The sequence below is a fragment of the Pogona vitticeps genome, chromosome 2 (genome assembly GCF_051106095.1).
Source record: "Pogona vitticeps strain Pit_001003342236 chromosome 2, PviZW2.1, whole genome shotgun sequence".
Taxonomy (NCBI): domain Eukaryota; kingdom Metazoa; phylum Chordata; class Lepidosauria; order Squamata; family Agamidae; genus Pogona; species Pogona vitticeps.
The window spans coordinates 25,422,624-25,448,816 of NC_135784.1; the positions used below are offsets into that span (position 1 = coordinate 25,422,624).

Below are 26,193 nucleotides of genomic sequence, written 5' to 3' on the forward strand. Positions count from 1 at the left end.
GCCTCTCTAGGATCTGGAACTCTGTGCTGTTAACCCGGTAAGGAGGAATTAAAGAACCTTGTAATGAGAGTGAAAGAGGAGAGTGCAAAAAACGGTCTGAAACTCAACATCAAAAAAACTAAGATCATGGCCACTGGTCCCATCACCTCCTGGGAAATAGAAGGGGAAGATATGGAGGCAGTGTCAAATTTTATCTTCCTGGGCTCCATGATCACTGCAGATGGAGACAGCAGCCACGAAATTAAAAGACGCCTTCTTCTTGGGAGGAAAGCGATGACAAATCTTGACAGCATCTTGAAAAGCAGAGACATCACCGTGCCAACAAAAGTCCGAATAGTCAAAGCTATGGTTTTTCCTGTTGTGATGTATGGAAGTGAGAGCTGGACCATAAAGAAAGCAGACCGCCGAAGAATTGATGCCTTTGAATTGTGGTGCTGGAGGAGGCTCTTGAGAATCCCCTGGACTGCAAGGAGAACAAACCTATCAGTTCTAAAGGAAATCAACCCTGAGTGCCCACTGGAAGGACAGATCCTGAAGCTGAGGCTCCAGTACTTTGGCCATCTCATGAGAAGAAAAGAGTCCTTGGAAAAAACCCTGATGTTAGGAAGGTGTGATGGCAAGAGGAGAAGGGGACGACCGAGGATGAGATGGCTGGACAGTGTCTGCGAAGCAACCAACATGAACCTGACACAACTCCGGGAGGCAGTAGAAGACAGGAGGGCCTGGCGTGCTCTGGTCCATGGGGTCACGAAGAGTCGGACACGACTAAACGACTAAACACACACACAACCCGGTAAAGACCGAAAGATACAAACCTCACTTGCCTCCTCCTCCTCCTCCTGGTCTATTGTTTTCTTGGTTCTTGACTGCTCAGTGGTGGCCCCAGCTTTGGATGCCAGGCTATAACTACTCCCCCCACACCATGTTTTATTTTCAATCTGTAGTTGTAGAATTGCCTTTTTGTATTGCTGTGTTATGTATTGTGTCTCCAGAAAGGGAAAGGGAAAAAAACCCAGACTTGTCACAAACCTACGGGAAGAAAATAAAATCCAAACTGATGTGATCTCATTGTTTAGAATCATAGCCTATGTTTAGAATTGTTTAGAATCATAGCATTAGAATCCAACCCCCTGCTCAAGGCAGGAATCCAAATCAAAGTTTATGTTGTATACTGTACTTTTGGTGGTAATCTGGTACAGTAGGAGCCCCTTATCTGGGAGATCAGTAACCACAGTTTCATATTAAAGATTTAAAAGATTAAAAATATTAAAAGAAAAAAAAAACTAGAAACATATATGTTCATGGTGTATTTACCAGAACAGGCCAGTAAAGGGAGCTGGAAACCATGCTAAGCATTCTTGTTCAAGAATACATAGCATGGTCTCCAACATTCCTCTACTGGCCAGTTCTGGTAAATACATCATGAAAATACAGTATTTTTGGATTTTTATCTTTTACTATTTTACATCTACTGTTCACCATTATCCACAATTTTCAGCACCTGCAGGGGGGCTTGGAACCGATCCTCCATGGATACAAGGGCCCTACTCTGTGTGTGTGTCCTGTGACATCAAGTCAGAACTGCCTTATAACTAATAGAGCTTTCAAGTTTAATTGAGATATTTTAAGTAGTTTTACCAATTCTGCTTCCCTCAGTGAGTTTCCACGGCTAACTGGGAATTTGAACCCTGTTCTTCAGAGGCTCACTACACCACACCAAGAACCCCAATCTGGTAAATACTTAGATTCAAAGGCAGTGATGGCCTAAGATCAATATTGTAAATGTATATTTATATCCAATAGGCTATGTATTTCAAAAGAGCTCTGCAGTCCAAGAGTTAAATTCCAATAGTGCAGTCAAGGTTCTGCTCACAACCTCAGTTCAATCCCGATGGGTTCAGGTAGCTGGCTCCAAGGTTGACTCGGTCTTCCATCCTTCCGAGGTCAATAACATGAGTTAGAACCAGCTTGCTGGGTGTGGTGGCAAAATGTTGCTTACCTAACTATGCTGTAAAAACTGTCCAGAGAGTGCGCTAGCACTATGGGGAGGTATATAAGTCAAAACAACAATAATAGCTTCTGAATCTCATCTTAATGAGGAAAAGGTTTATAACTGCAAAAAGGCAGACTATACTGCATGGTTTATGTGATCTGAATGATGGATTGAAGAAAGTGGATTCTCAGGAGCAATATATAGAGAAACATCCTGTAAACGTGCATAGTCAAAGTGAAAAAAAATCCTCCCACTGTATTCCAGAATAGGTTCCTGTAGCGTTCAGCCCTGCCGTCACCTGTCCGTCACAGCTGAGCAGTGGAAAAGGAGCCAATGAGTGAACGGAAGGTGGTGCTAAGGGGGGAGTGGCTTGTATATAAAGTGGGGTGTATGGAGTATAAGGTAGAGTTTGAGAGTTCTGGCAGTCAGTGCGATTGTGATTGAGTGAGTCAGTGAGAGTAGGGTTCTGTGTATTAGTGAGTTCAGTGAGTGAGAGAAATTGATTAGCAACTTGTGATTTACCTATTACTTATTATTAATCAAATAAACAAGTTTAAGTTTCAAAGAAACACATGTTTCAGTGAACATTTGGTATTGAAACAGCAATACCTGGTGGCAGCAACTTGAGAAGAAGAGTGAGCACCTCCTGGAGGCTTGAGAGAATAGAGGCTCCAGCATGCTCGCGACAGTTCCTAATAATATTGTCTTCAGCGCTGGACAAATGGGTTGTCTTGTTCCAAACAAGAAATAAAATTTTATTCAACAATTTTCTTTTTAAAGGAGGAGACACAGTGTGTATATCCGGTATACAAAATATTATTTATTTATCTCCTCTTAACTTGTATTTATTCGTCCCCTAATACTATTATTTGCTGAGCAACGTTCAAGAATGTAATCAAGAAATGGGAGAAGGCAGCATCAAATAAAGTCAAACCTAGTATCTGGACAAAATTTTTAAATCTGTTAGAAGCTATATTATTGCCATAAATGTTACAGTGTAACGCAACATTGGAGTAGGAAAATAATCCATATTAAAAACCTAAAATAAGAAAAATGCCTTTGCTGGGTATCAAAAGATGCCCATATAGTTACCTGCAGGGTCTCCCTAGGAAAGCTTTCCACATCCAGTGAGTTAGCCATCTCTCTCTCCTTGCCATCCTCTGTACTTGAGACAATCCGGGCAATCCTAGAAAGGTTTCGGCTGATATTTTCAGCCGTGAGAAAATACACAATTTAATGGGTGTCCCCCCTCCCCAAGTACTGAGGCCACAAAGTGCACAGGACTTTCTGGGTCAAAACGGTAACTTCTTTCAAAAATGTTGTTATATGCCGTCAAGTCACCACCGATTTATGGTGATCCTATGAATGAGGAATCTCCCAAATGTCCTTGTTTAGCTCTTGTAGACTCAAGCTTGTGGTTTCCTTTAGGGAGTCAGTCCATCTTGTGTTTGGTCTTCCCCTTTCCCTGCTGCCTTCCACCTTTCCCAGCATCTTTTCCAGAAAATCTGGTTTTCTTGTGATGTGCCTCAGTTTCAACATTGTTGCCTCCAGAGGTAGTTCAGACTTGATTTGATCTAGGACCCACTTGTTCGTCTTTCTGGCAGACCAAGGTATCCACAAAGCTCTCTTCCAGCACCATATTTCAAACAAAACATTTTTCCCCTGTTAGCTTTTTTTTTTACTGTCCAGCTTCCACACTCATACATGGTGATCAGAAAGGCAAGAGTGTGGATGATCCTGGTCTTGGTTTCCAATGACACATCCTTATACTTGATGATCTTTTCTAATTTCTTCATTGCTGCCTTTCTTACTCTTGGTCTTCTTCTGATTTCTTGGCTGCATTCTCCGCGATGATTGAACCAAGGTACACAAAACTTCAAACTATTTCCATTTCTTCATTGTCAACACTAAAGTTGCATAGTTTTTCTGTAGCTAAGATTTTGGTCTTCTTAACATTCAACTACAGCCCTGCTTTGGCACTTTATTCTTTGAGTTTCATTTCAGGCCATGGCTGCTTTCTACCAGTAAGAGGGTGCCATCTGCATATCTTAAATTATTTATATTTCTCTCATCAGTTCTCACTCTTCTACAGTGGTGCCCCGCATAGCGATGATAATCCGTTCCGGATAAATTGTCGCTATCCAGAATCGTTGCATGTTTAATGCGTTCCTATGGGGAGAATTCACCATTATGCGAAGATCTTCCATCTGGCCGCCATTTTCGCTGCCTCGGTAAGCGAGGGAACTGCGCGAAAACACTGCGGGCAGCCATTTTGTTGACCTGGCGGCCATTTTGGAACTGTCGATCAGCTGTTGACAAAACATCGCAATGCGAAGATCGGTAAGTGAAATGCTTACTGATCATCACAATGCAATGTTTTGCCATTCAAAATATTGCAATGTGATCGCTTTTTAAACAGGGTGCTCGTTATGCGAGGCACCACTGTATCTAAATCTAGTAAGGCTTTTCATATTATATGTTCTGTGTACACATCGAACAAAAAAGGGGAGTTCAAAATTAGCATTGCTGATTACAGTTTACCATAGAAAGGATTGCTGACGCCTGTTAAAACTCAAAATGTTTTCTGCTTTCACCGAACCTCTTCCTACAAACTATGTAGTAGTACATTTTCTCTCATGTGGATTATTAGTGGAGAACAAAGATGGAAGCAAATATGTTTCTAGGATTTATATGGTTTTCCCCAAGTCTAACATATTTGGTAATCAGTTTTCACTGGTACTCTTTCAACCTTCCAAACCACGTCCCCATATTTTTCTAGTTTCTCCCCTGTGTGGTTTTTTTGATGCTGCCAAAGGTTTCCTTTTTGATTAAATCTCTTTCCACACTCCGTGCATTCATAGGGTTTCTCTCCTGTGTGAATTCTTTGATGCTGTTTAAGATGCCCTTTATCAGTGAAATTCTTTCCACACTCCATGCACTCGTACGGTTTCTCTCCTGTGTGGGTTCTTTGATGCCGCTTTAGATTCCCTTTTTGACTGAATCTCTTTCCACATTCCATGCATTTATATCGTTCCTCTCCTATATGAGTTCCTTGATGTCTCATAAGATTTGAGTTCAGACTGAAACTCTTTCCACACACCATGCATTTATAGGGCTTCTCTCCGGTGTGAGTACTTTGATGCCGCCTAAGGTGCCCTTTCTGACTGAAAGTCCTTCCACACTCCATGCACTTATATGAAGCCTCTCCTGTGTGAGTTCCTTGATGTTTGATGAGATCTGAACTCAGAATGAAATGCTTTCCACACTCCAGGCATTTATATGGTTTCTCCCCTCTATGACCTCTTAGATGCAAATTAAGGCTTCCGCTTGAACAGAAGCTCTTTTCACACACTGTGCATTGATAAGGCTTCTCTCCTGTATGGCTTCTTTGATGGATGGTAAGTGACCTACTACCACCGAAACTCTTTCCACACTCCACACATTTATGGGGTTTCTCCCCTGTGTGAATTCTTTGATGGATAGTAAGTGACCCACTGTCACTGAAGCCCTTTCCGCACTCCATACATTCATATGGTTTTTCCCCTGTGTGAGTTCTTTGATGCCGCCTCAGGTTCCCTTTCTGTCTGAACCTCTGTCCACAGTCCATGCATTTGTATGGTTTCTCTCCTGTATGAGTTCCTTGATGTCTAATAAGATTTGAGCTCAGACTGAACTTTTTTCCACACTCCATGCATTGATATGGTTTCTCCCCAACAGGAATACTACAATGCTGCCTAAGTTGCCCATTCTGATTAATTCTCCTTCCATACTCCATGCATTTATATGGTTCCTCTCTTCTTTGCAGGCTTTCGTGTTTAGTAAGAGCTGAACTCACGTGTAAAATCTTTCCACGTTCCATGTATTCATATGGTTTCTGCCCCCTGCCTTCTCCTTCATAGTCAGAAAATGCTCCATTGTCACTGAAAATTTTGAGGGGGTCCATACCTTGATGATGTTTTGACCCTGGCTGGATTCTGCAACGTCTCTTTAGTTTGCTGTCAGTTCCCTGATAACCAGAGGAATTTTTCTCCCACTTCTTGGTTTGGTTTCTCCTGTGATTTTTTGTTCCTCTTTGATTCCAAAATAGCTTTCTTCTTTGTAAATGCTGAGTAATTTCTGATGACACCACATACGTCTGATGGTTCTCCTTTTCCTGACTGTCACCTTGTTTGGGAGAGAAAAAGATAGATGATATCCTGTTAGGAACATTCAAGACTGTTTGGACTTCAATGATAGCTTTAAATCTAACCATGGCAGGCATTGTACAGTACTTCAGTATTGACAACATTTACCTCTGTAGTTAAGGAACAGAAAATTGTGTCCCTTTTACAGCTAACTCATTCTTATCTTTTAGTGAAATCTCAGTGAGTGTACATGTACTAGCACTCAGGATGCTGGATATGGAGATATGGAGATGTCAGTCTAAAAGGACTAGAGGCATGTGTTGTCCAAAAAAGGACAAAGAGCAAGTTCAAGAACATCAAACAGGGATGAGATAAACCACAGGCAAGAGTTCAGAAAACAAGAAAATGCATGACATATTTTAGACTGTGCTATAGATAGACCCTGATGTTGGGAAAGAGTGAAGGCAAGAGGAGAAGGGGATGACAGAGGGCGAGATGGATGGGCAGCATCATCAAAGCTACCAAAGTGACTTTGACCCAACTCTGGGAGGCAGTGGAAGACGGGAGGGCCTGGCATGCTCTGGTCCATGGGGTCACGAAGAGTCAGACACGACTTAACGACTAAACAACAACATAGATAGACCACGAAAGCTAGCTGGATAGTTCAGTGTTTTAGGTAGAGAGCCGGAAGTTGGGAGTTCTCCATTGTGCTTCCCAAGAAAAGAGCCAGCCTGTGTAGCAGTGGGCAAGCTGCACAGTCCCAAGGTGCCCTCCAGAAAAGGGAAATGGTAAACTTACAGGGTCACTGTAAGTAAGAATTGACTTGACAGCACACAGCTATTATTATTATAGAGTCTATAGACCTTAAGACTTCTAGTGAAGAGTACAGTGGGGTCCTGACTTAAGAACTACTTGAGTTAAGAACATTTTGACTTAAGAACTGCTCTCATAGGAAAATATTGACTTGACTTACGTACTTAGATTTGAGTTAAGAACTGAAAAAAAAACCACATGGGAGGCAGGGAAAGTGCAAAATGTGAACTTTCAGTTAACTGTTGGCCAGTGAAAAAGGGTGCCTGTCTGCTTCCTCACTCCTCCCAGCGTTTAGAGAGTGGATTGGGAGACAGTCTTCGGACTGCCTGGACTGTATTTTCCCTGCCTTCCCTGAACCTTTCTTGACCTAAGAAAAAAAGAAACAAAATATCCCCCTCTAGTGGTCGAAGGCAGAATAGCAGCTTCCCATTAGTTTCTATGGACGGAAAGAGCAGATACGGATCAAATGGTTTTCAATGCATTCCTATGGGAAATGCAGATTTGACTTGAGAACATTTTGACTTGAGAACTGCCTTCCAATACGGATTAAGTTCTCAAGTCAAGACCCCACTGTAATGAGTGAGGAGTGGCAGTTATGTAAGTGAAAAGCACTTTTGATGGAAAGATGAGGCCCATGAATTCTGCCAGTGGACTCAGCATTCCTTGAATCAGTGCGGCTGATCATTCCCAAACAGAAAAATTCACGTAATCTCTTTAGTGGTCCGACTCTACACATAAGCAGGTACCTGCCGATCTCCACTCTTCCTCAGAGTCCAGGACCAACAGGTCTTCTCCTTTTTCCAGACGGGAGATGAGGTCTGGTTTGGGAATTTCTTTTTTTTAAAAAGAGAGAGGTGAATGAGCACAGAATTTCCAGTGTTTCTAAATTGTCACAATTAGTTTATGACTTTTTCTCTTGCTCGCATTTATCAATAACCTATGAAACAAGTCCTGTAGGAAATACATACCAGTAGAAAGAGGACCTTCAGAATACAGTAGTGCCTCGCTTTACGATTGCCCTGCATTAGGATGAAACCGCATTACAACAAACTTTTGGCGATCGCAATTGTGATCGCGAAACGATGGTCTGAATGGGTTTTATTTTGCTTTGCGATGATCGGTTCTCTGCTTCGGGAACCGATTCTTCGCTAAACGAAAATTTTCCTCCAGCTGATTGGTGGTTTCAAAATGGCCGCTGAGTAAATAAAATGGCTCCCCGCTGTTTTCTGGGACGGATTCCTTGCAAGACAGCGACCGAAAATAGCCACCCTATGGATCTTCGCTGGACGGTGAGTTTCCAGACCATTGGAACGCATTGAAGGGGTTTCAATTCGTTTCAATGGGCTGTTTATTTTCGCATTACATTTTCGTTCTACAGTGATTTCGCTGGAACGAATTAACGTCGTAATGCGAGGCACCACTGTACTTACTTGATATTTTGGAGGGGAGGGTTGCAACTAGAGATGATGATATTTGTATTCGTCAACAAATACAAGTATCTCCATCCCAGTTGGACCTAATGAGGGTCCACCACCACCACCACCCCCGAACTGGCCCATCCACTCATGCATCCCGTGGGAAGTTGTCGGGCTTTTTAAAGACGACAATAAAACTGAGAGGAAAAGCTATATACCCAGAGAAGTGACGTTCACATAGTTCTCCAGCATGACCTCCTTGTGCAAAGCTCTTTGGCCTGGATCCAGGAGGTCCCACTCCTCACTGGTGAAATAGACTGCCACTTCCTCAAAGGGCACCAGCTGTGGAAGGACAGAAGAGAGAGTTCCCGCTCAGAAACAGTCCCCCTATACCTACCTCTGGGCTCTTAATAGGAAAGGAAAAGTAACAGACAAGTAGTTTTGCAAATATTATTTTTCCTTCTTCAGGATTTAGGATTTCAGGCAAGAAATACAGAAACATTCACAGCCTACTTAAATACCCACATTGTGGCAGCAAATGTAATGAAAAGACAGGTTTTTCTTTGAATCCTTTCCGCTCTCAACACAGAGATAGGCCCAAGGGCTGCTCCCCGCTGCATCTCTCCACAATAATCCTCTCCTTACCTGAGGCAGGTGTAGGGCCGTCGTTTCCCATCCACCACCAAGAGGAGATGATCCAGAGCCTGCCCCTTTTGTCTTCGCACTCCCTGTGAGACAGAAAACGGAAGCATAAGCTTGGCAATCTCAAGAGATTCCTGCAGTTCCTGCATTATAAAAAAGGGAGGGAGAGAAAGATGAGACTGGGAAGGAGCTGACAAGCAGGGGTCTGTGGGGAACAGAGACTGGTACGGGTAGGAAGACTTCCAGTCATCATCATGATCATCATCTTCAACTGCAGAGCTGGAAGGGACCTATGGATCATCAAGTCCAGCCCCCGTCAAGGGGACACAGCAGGGAATCGAGCTCCCAAACTCTGGCTCTGCAGCCAGAGACCCTAAACCACAGCTCTATCCAGCTGTTCTATATAATTACAGCCATCTTAAGTTTCATGATTTTAACCCTCATAAATGAAGGCCAGCTTTGTGGAAGTCATAAACTGACCACACAGATCATTTGTTTTATTCCTGTTCACACTCTCAGTTGTAGGAAAGTACAAAGGGAGAGGATGCGTTGTATTCTGTTAAATCCTAACTTGGATTTTGCCTGAGGGGGAGATCCTGTGACACTGGAAAGCAGGAAAAGGGAAAAGCAAAAGGAGATGACGAAATCAAGACAGCTGTAAACGTGGCAGAATGCATTCAGCAATGATTCTCATTGACAAGCTGGAATTTCTCTCTCTCTCTCTCTCTCTCTCTCTCTCTCTCTCTCTCTCTGTGTGTGTGTGTGTGTGTGTGTGTGTGTGTGTGTGTGTGTGTGTAGAAAAATCAAAGAAACAAAACAAATCACAATGCAGCTTTCGAAGGACCCACATCAGCCAATGTGATCAGACCTACACATAAGACTTACACAGTCCTTCAGCTTTGGGCTGCTAGCCTCTGCTTCTGCAGCTTCCTCAAGACCACCAGAAGCTGAGGTCTTAGAGATGGTCGACTGTTTTTCACTTCCATTGTCCTTTTCAATTTTATTGTAGCTTTTACCCTTTCCTTCCACTGGCAACTCTGCCCCCTTTCCTCCTGCCCATCCCAGGCCAACAACCTCTTTTCCGAAAAACGTGGAAGGAGTACTTGTGCCATCATGTGCATCATGGTGTTGCCATAGAAACGGCCTAATCACTAAGCATGGGGAATTTTAGATTTCAAAATTAACCCAGGATAGCAGTTCACAACGAAAAATGGAAATATTTCAATTGTTGAATTAGCAGTATGGATTTGCTACCCAAACCATTACTTCTGATAGAAGCAGTGGGATTTCACCATTGATCCTTAACAGCACATTTGTCATTTCTGTTATTTCCTGATTGCCTTCCTGATTGCCATATCGCAAAATGATATTCCTATGGGGAAAAGTCGCTTAATGATGATCGGTTCCCGAAGCAGGGAACCGATTTTTAGCTAAACAATGATTCTGAAATAGCTGGTTGGCAGTTCTAAAGTGGCCGCCCGCTGTGCAAAATGGCTCCCTGCTATGTTTTCAGGACGGATTCGCCGCTTTACAGGCACCGAAAATGGCTGCCCCTATGGAGGATCTTTGCTGGACGGTGAGTTTTCAGCCCATTGGAACGCATTGAACCGGTTTCAATGTATTTCAATATGCTTTTTCGTTTTGCAAGACAATGTTTTCGCAAGACAGCGATTTTCGCGAAACGAATTAACATTGTCTTGCGAGGCACCACTGTACCTTTCAGACAGCCTAATGGGCAGTGGGAGTACGACTCTTTTTTTTTACATCAGCAACAGGAAACTAAGCATGCCGAAGGCCAAGCAGCGTCGGATGCAGGACCTACCCCAGGGGAGTGAAATGTGGAATTTGTGCGTCTTTGTGAATTGAAACTTCTAGAATTCTTTCTGAGGAATTCTTGGTGAATTTTGTAAACTGGAGTCCAAAAAAATTGAAAGAGCACATACCTACTAATGAATCATTATGTCACTGCATCACTGTATCGTCAGTGTATCCTGACATCTCAGCGGCCTTTGATACCATTGACCACGGTATCCTCCTGGGGAGGCTCTCCGAGCTGGGAATAGGTGGCCTGGCTTTGGCCTGGCTCCGTTCCTTCTTGGAGGACCGTCCCCAGAGAGTGCAGCTTGGGGAGAGTGTCTCGGCCCCGTGGAGCCTCAATTGTGGGGTTCCGCAGGGGTCGATTATCTCCCCAATGCTGTTCAACATCTATATGAGGCCGCTGGGTAGGGTCATCAGGGGGTGTGGAGCCTTTTGTCATCAGTATGCGGATGACACTCAGCTCTACATTTCCTTTTTGCCAACCGCAGGAGATGCCGTTCTGTCCCTTCGTCGCTGCCTGGAGACTGTACTGCAATGGATGCAGGAGAACGGGCTAAAGCTGAACCCGGACAAGACGGAGGTACTGGGGGTGGGTCCCCCCACAGTTGGGGATCTGGGAAACTCCCTCTCTTTTGGGGGGGTGACCCTGCCCGCCAGGGATTGGGGTCCGCAGTCTGGGGATCCATTTGGACCCGGCTCTCACCATGGAATCCCAGGTGGCGTCGGTGGTCCACACCGCCTTTTTTCACCTCAGGCGGAGAGCACAGCTGCGGCCCTACCTTGATGTGGGGGCACTCACTAACTTGGTGCATGCGCTCGTAGTCTCAAGATTAGACCACTGCAATGCGCTCTACGTGGGGCTACCTTTGAGGCTGCTGCGGAAACTACAGGTGGTGCAGAATGCGGCGGCCAGATTACTTAGTGGAGTGAAAAAATTCCAACACATCTCACCCACTCTGGCTGCCCTGCATTAGCTGCCCATCCAATTCAGCATTGACTTCAAAGTGATGATGCTCACGTATAAAGCCCTAAACAGTTTAGGGCCTCGTTACTTGGCGGAACGCCTACTCCCACCAAGGTCTACCCGTGTCACACGTGTGAGCCAGGAGGTGAGGCTGAGGAGCCTAACGCCGAGGGAGGCCCGGAAGGAGAAGACACGAAATCGGGCCTTCTCGGCGGTGGCTCCTCGCCTCTGGAACAATCGACCTCCTGAGATTCGCGGCACTCCCTCACTGGGTATCTTTAAGAATCAACTAAAGACATGGATGTTTCGGCAAGCCTTCCCATTAGACAATTCCTGATGCCTTTTTCTTTCCTCTTTTATTGTTTCTCTTATTCTTTGTATGGCTTTTATTATTTAAACTGTTTATATATTTTTATTGTACCTTTTATGGTTGTTAGCCGCCTAGAGTGGTCCTGACCCGACCAGATAGGCAGGATATAAATAAATAAATAAATAAATAAATAAATAAATAAATAAATAAATAAATAAATAAATAAATAAATAAATGAGAAGGATGAAGCCAGGAGAGGTATTCTCCAGTGAAATTGACAGCCTAATGGATCAGTCCCTGAGGAGACTACCTAATCATCAGGCTGTGAATTCTGCTGGCTGATCAACTCCACTGATGACATGCAAGATGAGAAATCTACTGAAGAAATTTTCATTTTCTAGACAACAAATATTCTCACTATGGATCAGAGCAGGTTCCTGCTAATCTTTTCCTCAGCACACTAGACAGATTTTGTTCTTCTTCCAGACGAGAAGAAAATCTAATTCAGAAATGTGTTTTTCATCAAAAAAACATACTGTACAAAGGACTCAAATGTATTCAGGCATGTGCAATGCTATTTATTTATTTGCAATTTATACTTATTAGTCAATTATTACTATTGTTCTCTGAGTAACATACAAAAATTTAATCAACAAAACTCAAAATGCAAATAAAATATATGAATCATCAAATAAAATATTAACATAAAAATTGCAAACACACACAAGCCTATATCCCGAAAAAATTTAGAATAAGGATAAATATAATAATCAATTATCAAAACCTTTAAAGAAAATAAGGCCTTTTTACGATGCCAGGAGATACCCCTTTACTTACCAGGAAGCCATATTTAGGAAGCGCATTTCATGACTAGAAGATAAACACTGACAAGGACATGAGACTGAAGGGCCACTCCAGGAAAGGTCTCAGCTAATATTTTTAGGTCTGAGGACAAGGAGGGGAAGGGCTGTTCCATTAGATACAGTAAAGGTAAAGGTTCCCCTTGACAATTTGCACATCTCCGTTTCCAACCCATAGAGCCAGTGTTTGTCCACAGACAATCCTCCATGGTCACGTGGCCAGCGTGACTAGACACGGAACACTGTTTACCTTCCCACCAAGATGGTACCTATTTATCCACTTGCATTATTCCATTTTGCATGCTTTCGAACTGCTAGGTTGGCGGGAGCTGGGACAAGCGACAAGGGCTCACTCCATTCCGTGGATTCGATCTTACGACTGCAGGTCTTCTGACCTTGCAGCACAGAGGCTTCAGCGGTTTAACCCACAGCGCCACCATGTCCCTTACGTTCCATTAGGTAGCAAGCACAAAAACTGTGCAGGGCTTTATAAGTCAAAACCATAACCACCCTTACTAACACTGCAGATTGTTGTTTGACAGATGTTCTCCACAAAGAGATGCAATTGTGTGTCACGTGCTAACCAAGCCTAGTAACTATAGAGATCTCAAAAACTAAAAAGCTATGTGTGTAGTTCCAATGATATTTATGTATTATTCATTTGATTTATATCTCGCCTTTCACCCCCATGAAAGGACCTGAGGCAGCTATGAAGTATCTCACGGTACTTCCAAATTATAAACCAACCAAATCTTTTATACTGAGTGAACAAGGACTTGCCTGGTTGCCACGCTCTGTCCTATGTGGACAAAATTAAAAGCAAAAGAAAAAAGAAAGGAAAGAAAAAGAAAACAAGGACAAAATACTGTGGCGCTTTAATGACCAAAAAAATTTGTTTCAGCACGAGTTTTCATGGTTCAAAATGAACTTCTTTAGACACGTAGAAAGTTCAGACTCTGCCTTTCATACTTTCCCCATGGTGGTGGTAGTTATAACCAGGTGGTGATCCAGACAACAGCAAAAGTGACAGGGCAGCATTAACACAGGAATAGGACTATCAAGATGCGAGGTATTTAAGACTGCCAACCATAACGTGGTTGATAAGCTGTATAAATCATATATAAGAGGATGAACAAGTAAATAAACTCCAGTATTGGGGCTGTCATCTCTGGAACCCTTGATGTTGCTCTCTCGTAATAACCTTCGCTTTGTCTGTAGTACACTACCAGTGGCTCATCCTTATGACTCCATTCCCTTACGACAATGAACTCGGGTGAAAGATTTTATGGGGATCTCAAGCAGTCCTGCTGGCTATTTCTGTTTGGCATTCCTCATTCTTCCATTCAAGAGCCAGAAAGCTGGAAGGGACTTGAGGTAACCAAGCCCATGTTTGTGTCGATTCTTCCCTATGTGACCCCTTTGGCATCCCACAAGGTTTACTTTTTGACTAAAGTGCTTTTCACCCTGACTCATCTCCTAAGTGGGATCTCTGTTATTTAATGAGATTCCACCTCTCAATGACATTTCTACAGAATATGCATTTGTTTTCTCTCTATATGAATCACTGATATTTTCTGTTCTGCCTGAACCTCTTCCAATAAATAATGGATTATTACAAATTTTGTCATGTGGTTTATCATACAGGAAATAAGGCTCAAAGTAATACTGATATTTCCCAGATTGATATGCTTTCTCCAGCATACAAGGTCTTTGATGTCTAGTAACTAATCTGCTCAAACATCCTGTCAATTCTTGAATTATATCTTTATGTTCTTTCATTCCCATCTTGATCATACTATATTATTGTTTAAATATTTTATGATTATGATTGCCTTTGATTACGATTGCGATTGCGACTGTGATGTTTTTATTGTCATTCAATGATATTTTATGATTTTTGTAAGCCGCCCCGCGTAGACACTGTCTATGGGGGGCGGGGTATAAAACGAATGAATAAATAAAATAAATAAATAAATCCCATCCACTTCTATGTTTCTCCCAATGAAGGTGCTTTGATGTTACCCAAAATGATCTTTGTGTCTGAAGCTCTTGCCACACTTCATGATTTTGTATGATTTCTCTCCCCATTCCCCTGTGAATTCTTTGATGGAATCAAAGGGACCTATTATCACAGGAACTCTTTCTTCATTCCATACATTTATATGGCTTTTCCCACATGGATTTTCTGATGCTGCCTAAGGTGCCCTTTTTGACTGAACCTCTTTCCACACTCCATGCACTGAAATAGTTTCTCCCCTGTGTGAGTTCTCTGATGCCGCTTAAGGTGCCATTTCTGACTGAAGTTTTTCCCACACTCGATGCAATTATATGGTTTCTCTCCTGTGTGAGTTCTCTGATGCTGCAGAAGATGTTCCTTCTGTCTGAAGCTTTTACCACACTCTATGCATTTATATGGTTTCTTCCCCAAGTGAGTTTTTTCATGGAGAGTAAGTAACCCAATCTCACTGAAACTCTTTCCACACTCCATGCATTGATATGGATTCTCCCCTGTGTGAATTTTGTGATGTTGTCTGAAGTGCCCTTTCTGGCTGAAGCTCTTTCCACATTCCATGCATTGATATGGCTTTTCCCCTGTGTGAGTTCTGTGATGTTGCCTAAGGTGCCCCTTCTGACTAAAAGTCTTTCCGCATTCAATGCATGTATACGGTTTCTCCCCTGTGTGAATTCTTCGGTGCTTCCTTAAGTGGCCTTTCTGTCTGAAGGTCTTTCCACATTCCGTGCATTTATATGGTTTCTCCCCTGTGTGAGTTCTTTCATGGGAAGTAAGTGACCCACTCTCGCTGAAGGTCTTTCCACACTTTATGCAGATATATGGTTTTTCCCCTGTATGGATTCTTTGATGCTTCTTGAGGTGCCCTTTTTCCGTGAAGCTCTTTCCACACTCCATACATTTGTACGGTTTCTCCCCAGTGTGTGTCCTTTGATGTATGGCAAGGTTATAGTTCACAGTGAAGTCCTTTCCACACTCCATGCATTTATATGGTTTCTCCCCAGTGTGAGTTCTTTGATGTATACTCAGACTTCCACTATGACTGAAGCTCTTTTCACACTTAGTGCATTTGTATGGTTTCTCCCTTGTGTGAGTTCTTTCGTGCTGTCTAAGGTGCCCTGAACGTCCGAAGCTCTTTGCACACAATACACATTTATATGGTTTCTTCCCTTTGCTTTGTCCTTCCTGTTTAGAAAATGTTCCACTAATACTGAAATGCTTTCCTGAGCCTTTGCCTTGATATTGTTTTGATCTTGAAAAGGTATTGACATGTTTCTTTAATCTGCCTCCCGTCTCTTGAGAATCAACAGATTTTTCCTTTCCTTCCTTGAACTGTTTTTGCATTTGATTCTTGAGTCCCCTGGGATTCCCAAATAACTGTTTGCCTTCTTCATACTTGTTAACCTCAAATGAAACAAGAGATGACTTCTGGCAGTTTTCATAGTCCTGACCTTTACCTAATTTGAGAGACAAAAACAGAAACCATTAGGACTTTTCAAGATCTTATTGGGGGTCCAATTACTCTTCTTTTCAACATCTCAAAGATTTAAAAATTTCCTCTCTGTTCCCTCTGGTGGAACAAAGGCCACGTTTCAAACAATCTGCTATCTCAAATGATTGCAATAATTCATTTCTGGCTGATATTCTACTTGCTTTCTTTAGACATACAAGGGGCCTTATTTTTTGTTGCTGTTAGAGGCCTTCAAGTCAAGAGCTGACTTCTAACGACCCTAACAGGGCTTTCAAAGTAGATGAGCAAAATAAACCTTTGTCTTCGTTAAAGGCACTCCCTCAATTAATTCATTGTTCTTTCTATTCCTGTCAGAGCTTCACAAGGCTAAGCGTATAGGCACGAAGGGGTCTAGAGATGAGGTAGCCAGAGGTCTGTCTGAAAGGATCAGAGGCCAGTGTGTTGTCAAAAAGAAGCAGAGGGCATGATCCAGAACACAAACATGGATCAGATAGGCCACAAACGTCCTCTTCCAAGGCAGAAGATAAGGGAAAATATTAGAAGTTCAGGCTAGACTGTAGACCTCAAGACTGGTTTATTTTCATGAAATGCAAACTTGAGACTAGGGCTTTATAGTGAAAGATGATCACATGGGACTGCTGAATGAATGCTGTAACAGGACAGTGGCCTTAAATCACATAGATAGGCTACAAAGCTTAATGAAGACACACAGAGCTGATCATCCAGGAGGAAAACAATCCTGGAGGACTCAGAGATTGTAGGTTTTGCTTTATATCTGACTAGCCCTGGTGATTAAGCACAGGTTGAAAAATTTTCAGTATGTCATCAGTGGTCCCACCTCACAGCTAAACAAGTACCTGCCAATCTGTTCTGTTCTTCAAAGTCCAGGACAAACGAATCTTCTCCTTCTTCCAACCAGGAGATGAGATCTGGTTTGGGAATTTCTTTCAAAGAAAGAGGCAGGCTGGTGAGTATAAAATGCCACACGTTCCAAGTTGTTGCTAGTAATCTATGTATTTGCTTCTTATTTAAGTTTATTACTCACCTGCTGACCTAGTCGTCTAGGAGGATATACACTGGAAGCATATATATCAGACTACAGACTACAAACATGATCCTTTGGGAGTTACAACTGTCTCCAGAATGGCTGGATACTGCTTATCAAGACAAAAGATTAAGTCCCTTACAATGCATCTGTCCTGTTTGAAGTACATTTCAATTTCTTTCTGTTTCTTGGCTGTGACCTATCCCATCACCTCAGCTGACCCAGCATCCCCTCCACTGATCATGCTCCCACTGGAAGAATCCTCCTTCAAAGATCACCCTGAACCTCTTGGGCAATGGGGTGATGAAGGACAAGCTACACCACCTGACCTTGGACCCCAATCCACATCAATATACAATCACTACCATCATTGCCACCACCAAATATGTTTAGTAATAAGCCTCTACTGGTGCTCAATCATATTCACTGTAGGTTCGCTTTCATTTGTGCTGTAAAATACCTATATATTCCTTTCACCATCCTCTGATAAGGGGGTCTACCTTACAGCTGTTGAGATTGAAATCAAAAAGAGAGGCCCCCAAAAGGTAATTGTGTCTTTAAACTCATCAATAAAAAAAAAATTAAACAAGACCTTAAGCCAAGCTAGCCACTGCCAAGGATTTTCCTTATTCTTGTAAGGAGAGAGAGCTAATGAAGATTTCTAATTATCTTTTTAACACCAATGCAAAGTTGTTACAAGTACTGTAAAGGTTAACTGAAATTCACAATTAAGGAGTCATATTTGCTGTGAAAATATAGGAGTACGGTGCTCTATCTGTGGGATCAGTATAGTAGGGTGCTCTATCTGTGGGATCAGTATAGTAGGGTGCTCTATCTGTGGGATCAGTATCCACTGATTCATTTATCTGCTTCCTGAAAGAAATAAAAGCTCAGAAGTATATATTTATACGTATTTCCAGAATGTGTTTACCAGGTGTCCCACAGGTGACACATGCTTCCCTCCCATGCTTCCCTCCCACACCTCCTCCTGGCATCTGCCCCATTCACCGGCTGCAGCATGCTTCCCTCTCCCACTTTCTCCGCGCAATTGTCCACATACTGGCACATGTTGAGCTTCCCTGCCTTGCCTCTTCATCTGAGTGGACAATTGTATGGAGAAGGAAATGGAGTGAAGCACGCTGCAGCCAGCGAGTGTGCGAGTGTGCAGAGGAAGTTGGGGAGGGAAGCATAAAGGACCTACAGAACACCTGTGTGGGTGCTGTGCTGGCCCAGGCCAAACTGCCAAAGCAAGGTTCATGCCTCTCTCTAGTGTCTAATACTGTATATAGACCAGATCATAGCTTCAGATTTATAGATATACAGTGGTGCCTCGCACAACGATGTTAATTGGTTCCAAAAAATTCATCGCTGTGTGAAACCATTGTTCTGTGAAACACCATTTCCCATAGGAATGCATTGAAAACCGGTTAATCTGTTCCAATTGGAACGGATTGCTGTCCTTAAGCGAAAATCGCCATAGGAAACATTGTTGAGTGAAACCTGGTTCCCCAATTAAAATGCATTAAAGCTGACTCAATGCATTTCAATGGCTTTGCAAAGTCCTTTTTCGCTCCTGTAAAAGTGTCTTAAACTTAAACTGACCGTTCAAAGGCTTTCAATGGAGAATAAAAAAATTCACCAAAAATTAACGACGACTCAGAACAACACCAAATTAAGTTTGCATAGGGTTCAGGAGGTGGGCTAACGATTGCAAGCATTTAAAACAGGTTTCTAACAGTTTAAGACATTATTACAGGAGCAAAAAAGGGACATTGTTGAGTGAAATTCCCCCATAGAGAACATCGTTAAACGATGGGGGAAATTCCTCAAAGAAACCCATCGCTGTGTGAATTCGTCGTTGTATGAAGCAATCGTTGTGCGAGGCTCCACTGTAAAGGATATAGAAGCCAAAGGCACCTTGTATTGGTTAAATAAAAGTAGACAACCCAATAGGTCAGTTCATATTTGTCTCCAACTTTGAAACTCATACTTTTTGACCAGCACCACATGATGATACATAACTTTTTAATAAGTTGAGATGAGTAAATGATCCAACAAGTACACCCAAAACTGAAGAAAAGGAAGAAGTGCTCAAAGCTGCAGAGCAGCACTTGCTGCAACTGAAGGTACTGCCACCCAACAGGGCTTAGCAAATTTTATTCATTAGCTTCGAGACTCCGCCACTTGAATGAAAGAGGCTACACAGCTTTCTCTAATGGATTTCAAACCTATTCTAGAACTGACTACAGAGTGGTGACGAAGACATAGGTAAGAAGACAATGGGGAGCTTCTAAATTTCTAAATTTCGTTGTATGGGTATACTGTGTATATACTTACAATGACAATAAATTATTATTATTATAAAGCTCAACTAATGACTGTGTGCTGATCGTGCTCTGATAACCCCTAGATTTATTATTGGGGCAGATCAACCACAACCATTCTCTTGGGTGTTCAACCTTATTATAGCAAAAAGGCAACTCTGCAGGGGGAAACCACCTCAAATTATAGTATATAAAAACTAAACCTGTGTTGGACATGAGCATTGCTACTCTTCTGGATGCCCTTAAAACCAAACTTTGAGGGATATGCATCAAAGAAACCAATCAAGTTAAACCGTCAAGAAATAGAATTGGTAAACTCAAAAAAAAAAACACACACAAGAGAACCGGTAATAGAACTATATTCCGGACCATAATTTTTTTCAAAAGAAGTGAAAAATTAGAGAAATTATTCACTAACCAAAATGTTTACAAATTCAGCAATAAAGACTCTACATTCCTAGCTAACTAATGACATCAAGAAAAACAAAGCTAAAGCCCAAATCACATATACCAAGAATCAGAATGTGAAGAAAGTACATAAAATTTACAAAATTACAGAAACCTTTACCAGTTTCTAAAAAATCCTTTATTTCTAAACAATTCAAACACAGATCAATTTGAAAATACAATTTCAAAACAACTGACTGATAATCACAGATTATTTGTTGGTTTATTATACCATATTTGAACAGCCTAATAAGAAAATTTTAGACTCGCAAAGCTCTATGTAGCTTTGACGAGTCATTTTATGTAACATTTCCCAGGTAATTCAAAACCATAAAAATGGCTTTTCTTCTAATGTAGACAATCTGAGTTTCATTGCAACTGTCCTCTTTGAGTTGTTCCCACTTTAAATAATTTTTGTTCAACTAATTCTTTGACAGGGCCCAAACGTTCAGTCATAAATAGTGAAAGCTACCAGGGCAATTCTAATAAAATACCACCACTTTCCAGCATAAAGGTTGCAAAAGAGCTTTTATCCTGAGAGGACTTATTGCAAAGGACATGTGGTACCCCATGAAGCCCTCTAGAATCTAGGAGAAACCATCAGTGATTGACAAAGATCATTCTTATTGATCTCCCACAACTACATAGGGGAGAAATGTCAACCCTTCAGCACCTAGCAATTAAGAAGAAAGCTGTCCTTACCCAAGGAGGCTGCCATCCCATAGTTCTCCAGCATGACCTCCTTGTACAGAGCTCTTTGGCCTGGATCCAGGAGGTCCCACTCCTGCCGGGTGAAATACACAGCCACCTCCTCAAAGAACACCAGCTGCACAAAGACAGAAGCAACAAGTCTCTGCTCAGAAACAGTCTCTGAAACAGTCCCATTGGCTCCTATTATAAAAGTAACAGGCTTTCACTCTTTTTCTTTCATTTTATTTGTTCAGGAGTCAAGACTTCACAAGGGAAAATTTCTGAGCCGCTTTACAGAGTTCTTTCTAGCAGCAAAAGTAAGGAAAAGGAGAAAAATATTCTTGCACAGACCCCCTACAGTGGACCCTTGACTTACAGACGGCTTGACTTACAGACTTTTTGAGTTACAGACTTCTCTGGCCGCAAAATTTAGGTTTGACTTGCAGCCTGAGAATTGACTTACAACCAGAAAAAAACCAAAATGGAACAAAAACGGCCTGTTACGGGATTAATCGGTTTTCAATGCACTGTAGGTCAATGGAGACTTGACCTACAGACTTTTTGACTTGAGAACCGCCTTCCAATACGGATTAAGTTCTCAAGTCAAGACCCCACTGTACTTCCAACACAGAGAAAGCACCAAGGCTTCCCCCTTGCATCTCTCCTCAATATTTTTATTTTTTAATTATTTTATTTATATCCCGCCTATCTAGTCAGTTAAGACCACTCTAGGCGGCTTACAACATAAAATACACAATGGAAATATATATAAAACAGTTTTTAGATAATAGAGAACATGTGAATGAAATTGGGGCAAACAATAGGGGGGAGGAGAAAAGGGGGACATCAGGAATTGACTGAGGGGAAGGCCTGCCGAAACATCCATGTTTTTAGCTGATTTTTAAAGCTACCCAGCGAGGGAGCCACACGAATCTCAGGAGGAAGGTTATTCCAGAGGCGAGGAGCCACAGCCGATTTCTCGTCTTTTCCTTCCGGGCCTCCCTCGGCGTTAGGCTCCTCAGCCTCACCTCCTGGCTCACACGAGTGACATTGGTAGAATCCCTTCCTTACCTGAGAGGTCTGTTTGGAAGGTCCTTCCTTCTCGCCACCAAAAGGAGATGATCTAGAATGGGTCTGTTTCGCCATTGTATCATCTGGGGGGGGGGGGGAGACAAAGGAGGCATCAAGAAGGGCATCGTTGGTCAATGGAGAGGTGTCCATCATATCTGACACCTCTGAGCCCTCTTCCTCATTCCCTGTATTGCAAAAAGTATTTTCTCCAGTCATGACCAGATTTTCACTCTTCCTCAGCATTCAGGTTTTCTGAAGATCCAAAAGAAGCCTCTGCCCATCACTCCTTGGTTTCAATGATTAGCAGTCTGGAGGGCTAGTCCCTTGTTAAGACCTGTAACAGAAGCCAAATTTTATCCCTAAAATCCCCCCCGAAGAAAAAATTCTAATTCCCCGATATTTTGCCCTTATTTTATTTTTATTTATTTAAAATATTTTTTTACCCTGCCTTTCTTTTAAAAAGGACCAAAGACAGCTTGCATCATTAAAACACTATAGTACAAGTCAAAAACAGTAAATTATTCAAAAATTTAAAAATAATTAGTAACATTATATTTAAAATGTTAGGTAGAAGCCTCTAGCTCAGCACCGCTTGGTTGTGTTCCTTTATTAGTCAGGAGAGCAGGGCAGCCCCCTTGCTAATAAAGGTCATTGGAGCCAAATTTTTATCCCTAAAATCCCATAAATAAAATCCCCAGATGGCATTGAGTGAAGCAAAGAAAGTGGGCTACAGCACAAAAACTCTAAACTGGAAACGGCAGGTTTCACTCACTAAATCCTCATACTGTACTGTAGATTCAATGACCTTCTCTAGTGCAATTTACCTTGCTAAGCAACAGGATTTTGGCTCTTGCTGGTAAATGCCGTCAGATAAGATAACAATTTTCTTAATTAAGCTAAAGGAAGTGGCTGTTCTTTCCCAGACATAAGCAGTGGTTGGTAGGAGAGTAAACCAGAATTTAGAAGAAACAGAGGTCAAACAGAAAAAGCAATTTGATAAAGAAATCTCACACAATGCAGTTGGAAAAATTAGCATAAATATAGTGTCTGTAGGAGTATGGGTTATGCTCCAGTTTGGCATGGGAACAGAGCATCATATGCTCAAGTTATGTTCCCCAACCCATAAAAAAGTATACACAGTTTAGAATATTCCAGTCCTAGTTTTCAAAGTGGTAGCCATGTCAGCTGGTGCAAGCATATCAACAAGAAATACAAAACATAAGCAAACATTTTTTAAAAGAAGACAAAGACAACCTCACAATCTCAAGCAACTGTTGACACACAATGGGCACTTTTACTTGTTCCTCTGCTAATGGGATCTATGCCATCTTCTGCCAATAATGCCCCTCTGCACACTACATAGGGCAAACAGGACAATCTCTACCCAAAAGGACATAAATTAATTCCTAATTGTATTCGCAAAGGCTTTAACCTAATTAATTTTTTCCCCAGTGGGATTGCATGGACCAACTCCCTGCAAACAATTCCAAGAGGCCAGCTGAAAGATATACTCTTCCCTCCCAGTAAAGCAATTGCGGGTCCCAATCTCACCCTTTTACCTCTTTGTCCTCTTCTTTGCATGTCTAAGCATCCCTAAAAATGCCTTTTTTTTTCAGTCCGGAAGACTGATTAAAAGTGCGCTGGCTGTCTTCTTCCCCATCATTCCAGCATCCTGCCTCTCTAGGAAGGGGACCTCTGTTCATTTAACCCCCAGAAGACTGGTTGGCACTTCTGTGTCTTCTTCCAGATGTACCTTAGTAGGAATCTAGGCTGCTGAGTTTTAATCCAGATCAAAAGAGGAGGAAGGTTCAGCTGCATATGGTGGAACATGGTTTTGGTTGTGTTTTATTCCACAGTTCTGATTTTAGTAGTATTCTCTTCATTTGTGTTTGGGTTATGTTAATCCATTTTATTTAGAATATATAGCTGTGTTAGGACACATTGGTAAATACCCATGCTGGCTTTAGGCTGGTGGAACCAGATTTAGGCCAGCTGAGGCTACTTTGTATCCAAACCCCTCTGAGCTTCAAGAAGGAGGGAACGTCAGTTGGCCTCAGGGGAAAATAGTATTTGGGGGGGGCGAGAATTAAAAACCACTGGCTAGGCATAATCACCGTGGAAATTATGGTGACAAGCTATTAATCAGCAGCTGGTAGCAAGCATAGCCCTAAACTCCACCTAACACAACACTTAGTCAATGAGAGTTTATCATCCATCACAGCAGGCAAGCAGAGCCGCACAATTAAAAACTCTAGTCGCCTAGAGTGGACTGGTAGTCCAGATAGGCGGGGTATAAATAAGTGAATGAATGAATGAATGAATGAATGAATGAATGAATGAATGAATGAATGAATGAATGAATGAAAGGGCAGTTAAAGGCACAGTGTGGTGATTTCCCCAAATGCAAAGTGTGATACTTCTGCAAATTGTTTGTACAGTAGGCATGGAGCATATACTAGACAGGGATACAAGAAACTTAGAATTTCTCCTATACATAGGGTTGCCAGATACACGGGTACTAAAAGGAGGACATAGAAAGACAAAAAAGGAGGACAAAGGAGGACATATTGAATGTTTCATTTGAATCATTCCATATTAAATCCACAATCAATACAGTTTTATTACAATAGCTGCCAATAAATGTCTCTTAGTGAACTGACCAAGAAACAGTCATGTTAAAAATTAAAAATATATTCAGTGGAGGCTTTTTTTTCAAAATACCGGGGGTGGGCGGGCAGGTGGGGGCGGGGAAAGCCAGGGGGAAGGGGGTCTTTCCACCTCTCCCCCTCCCTTCCAAAATTATAACATAAAATATACAAAAGCCTGACATTTTAAAGGTTTTTATCTTTGCCTGCCTGATGGCAGACATTAGGCTAAAAAGGAGGACATGTCCTCCTTTTGCCTGACATCTGGCAACCCTACCTATACATGGTAATTCATGAGGGCAAAGAAAAGGAGACAAGACTAAATTGCTCGCTTCTCCCACCCACAATAACGAAGATATTAATGAAAATGAAGCTATAGCCCATCGCTCCATATCTCTAACTTAGAGCGGTCAATTTATTACAGAGAGATTCCGATACTGATTTGGCATTGGAATTGGCTGCTGAAGAAAATACCTAGGCCAGGGGTAGGATAACTGAGGGGATGATGGAGAGGAATTGGATGATTTAATGGTTGGGAGGGAACCACAGGTGGCCTGAGTTTTCCACCCAACCCAATAACGTTAATCACAGGTGTACCGGATGAATCGAGCATTCCACAGAACTGGTGTTATAGAGACTCCAGTTCCTCCCCTTTACTGTTCAAAGGAGATTTGCCATGGTTTGAGGAGAAGGGAGGTAACGGGCCATCCCTGAAGCAAGAGACAGAATTGGTTGTTAACACTGAAATTGAGAAGCCGCTCCAAACCTTTTCCTTCTTTCTCTCTCCTCTCTCTTGCCCCAATATGGTGGCTCTCTGTGAATCTTTCTATTCCATTCCTTTTCAGCGTATTCCCTAGGGAGCTTAAATTCAGTCCAATCTCCTATCCAGGGGTCTTCTTGGAGTAGTCCAGTCCGCCTAGAGTAGTCCACCGCGACTAGATAGGCGGGATATAAATTAAATAAATAAATAAATAAATAAATAAATAAATAAATAAATAAAAATAAAAATAAAAATAAAAATAAAAATAAAAATAAAAATAAAAATAATAATAATAATAATAATAATAATAATAATAATAATAATAATTCTTGAACTACTGTATTTCTACCCAGTCTTTATTTCTTTCACCCTCCTCCTTTTCCTGCACCTAACAAGCTTCCTCCTCTATTTCCAACTGCCCTTTCCTCCCTTTCTTCTCTCCCTTTATCTCTTCACCCTTTCCTGCTGAAATAACCTCCTCTAGGATCCTTCTCCTCTTTTCTCTCCAGCTCCTGCTCTTCCAAACATAGTCCCTTTAGGTCTTCTCCCAGGGGGAACATTTGAAGGTTGAGAGGGATGGTGATGGTGGCATGCGATAATATTGCACCAGTGATGTTATTCTATTTTCCTCTGACCCACCCAGTTAGAGAAACCATTAAAATTAAAGTAACTGGGGTGCTGCTGTGGGTTTACAGATTAATTACAGAAAATTGGAAAAATTATGTATGAATAAATGGCAAGACGACATCCAAACTAGGCATAAGCCCCAATTCAAATAGGTTAATGTATT

The 26,193-nt window shown here is 41.9% G+C and overlaps 1 protein-coding gene across 6 annotated transcripts; it reads right to left on the minus strand.

Moving 5' to 3' along the window:
• Positions 1-1,248: 1,248 nt before the first annotated feature.
• On the minus strand, positions 1,249-25,987 carry LOC110069948 (uncharacterized). Of its 6 annotated transcripts, none has more exons than XM_078388534.1 (7): positions 23,558-25,987; positions 21,999-22,183; positions 20,940-21,063; positions 8,991-9,073; positions 8,564-8,687; positions 7,677-7,763; positions 1,249-6,157 (listed from the first exon to the last, which is right to left on the minus strand). In XM_078388534.1, exons 1-7 carry the CDS (start codon positions 23,577-23,579, stop codon positions 4,701-4,703), a joined length of 2,082 nt encoding a protein of 693 aa, XP_078244660.1. In that variant the 5' UTR covers positions 23,580-25,987; the 3' UTR covers positions 1,249-4,700. The 6 variants fall into 6 exon arrangements, with proteins under 6 accessions (XP_078244660.1, XP_078244661.1, XP_078244662.1 ...); XM_078388535.1 differs by having other exon boundaries at positions 21,999-22,081; positions 23,558-25,985; XM_078388536.1 differs by having other exon boundaries at positions 21,999-22,081; positions 23,550-25,985.
• Between the last annotated feature and the right edge of the window lie 206 nt (positions 25,988-26,193).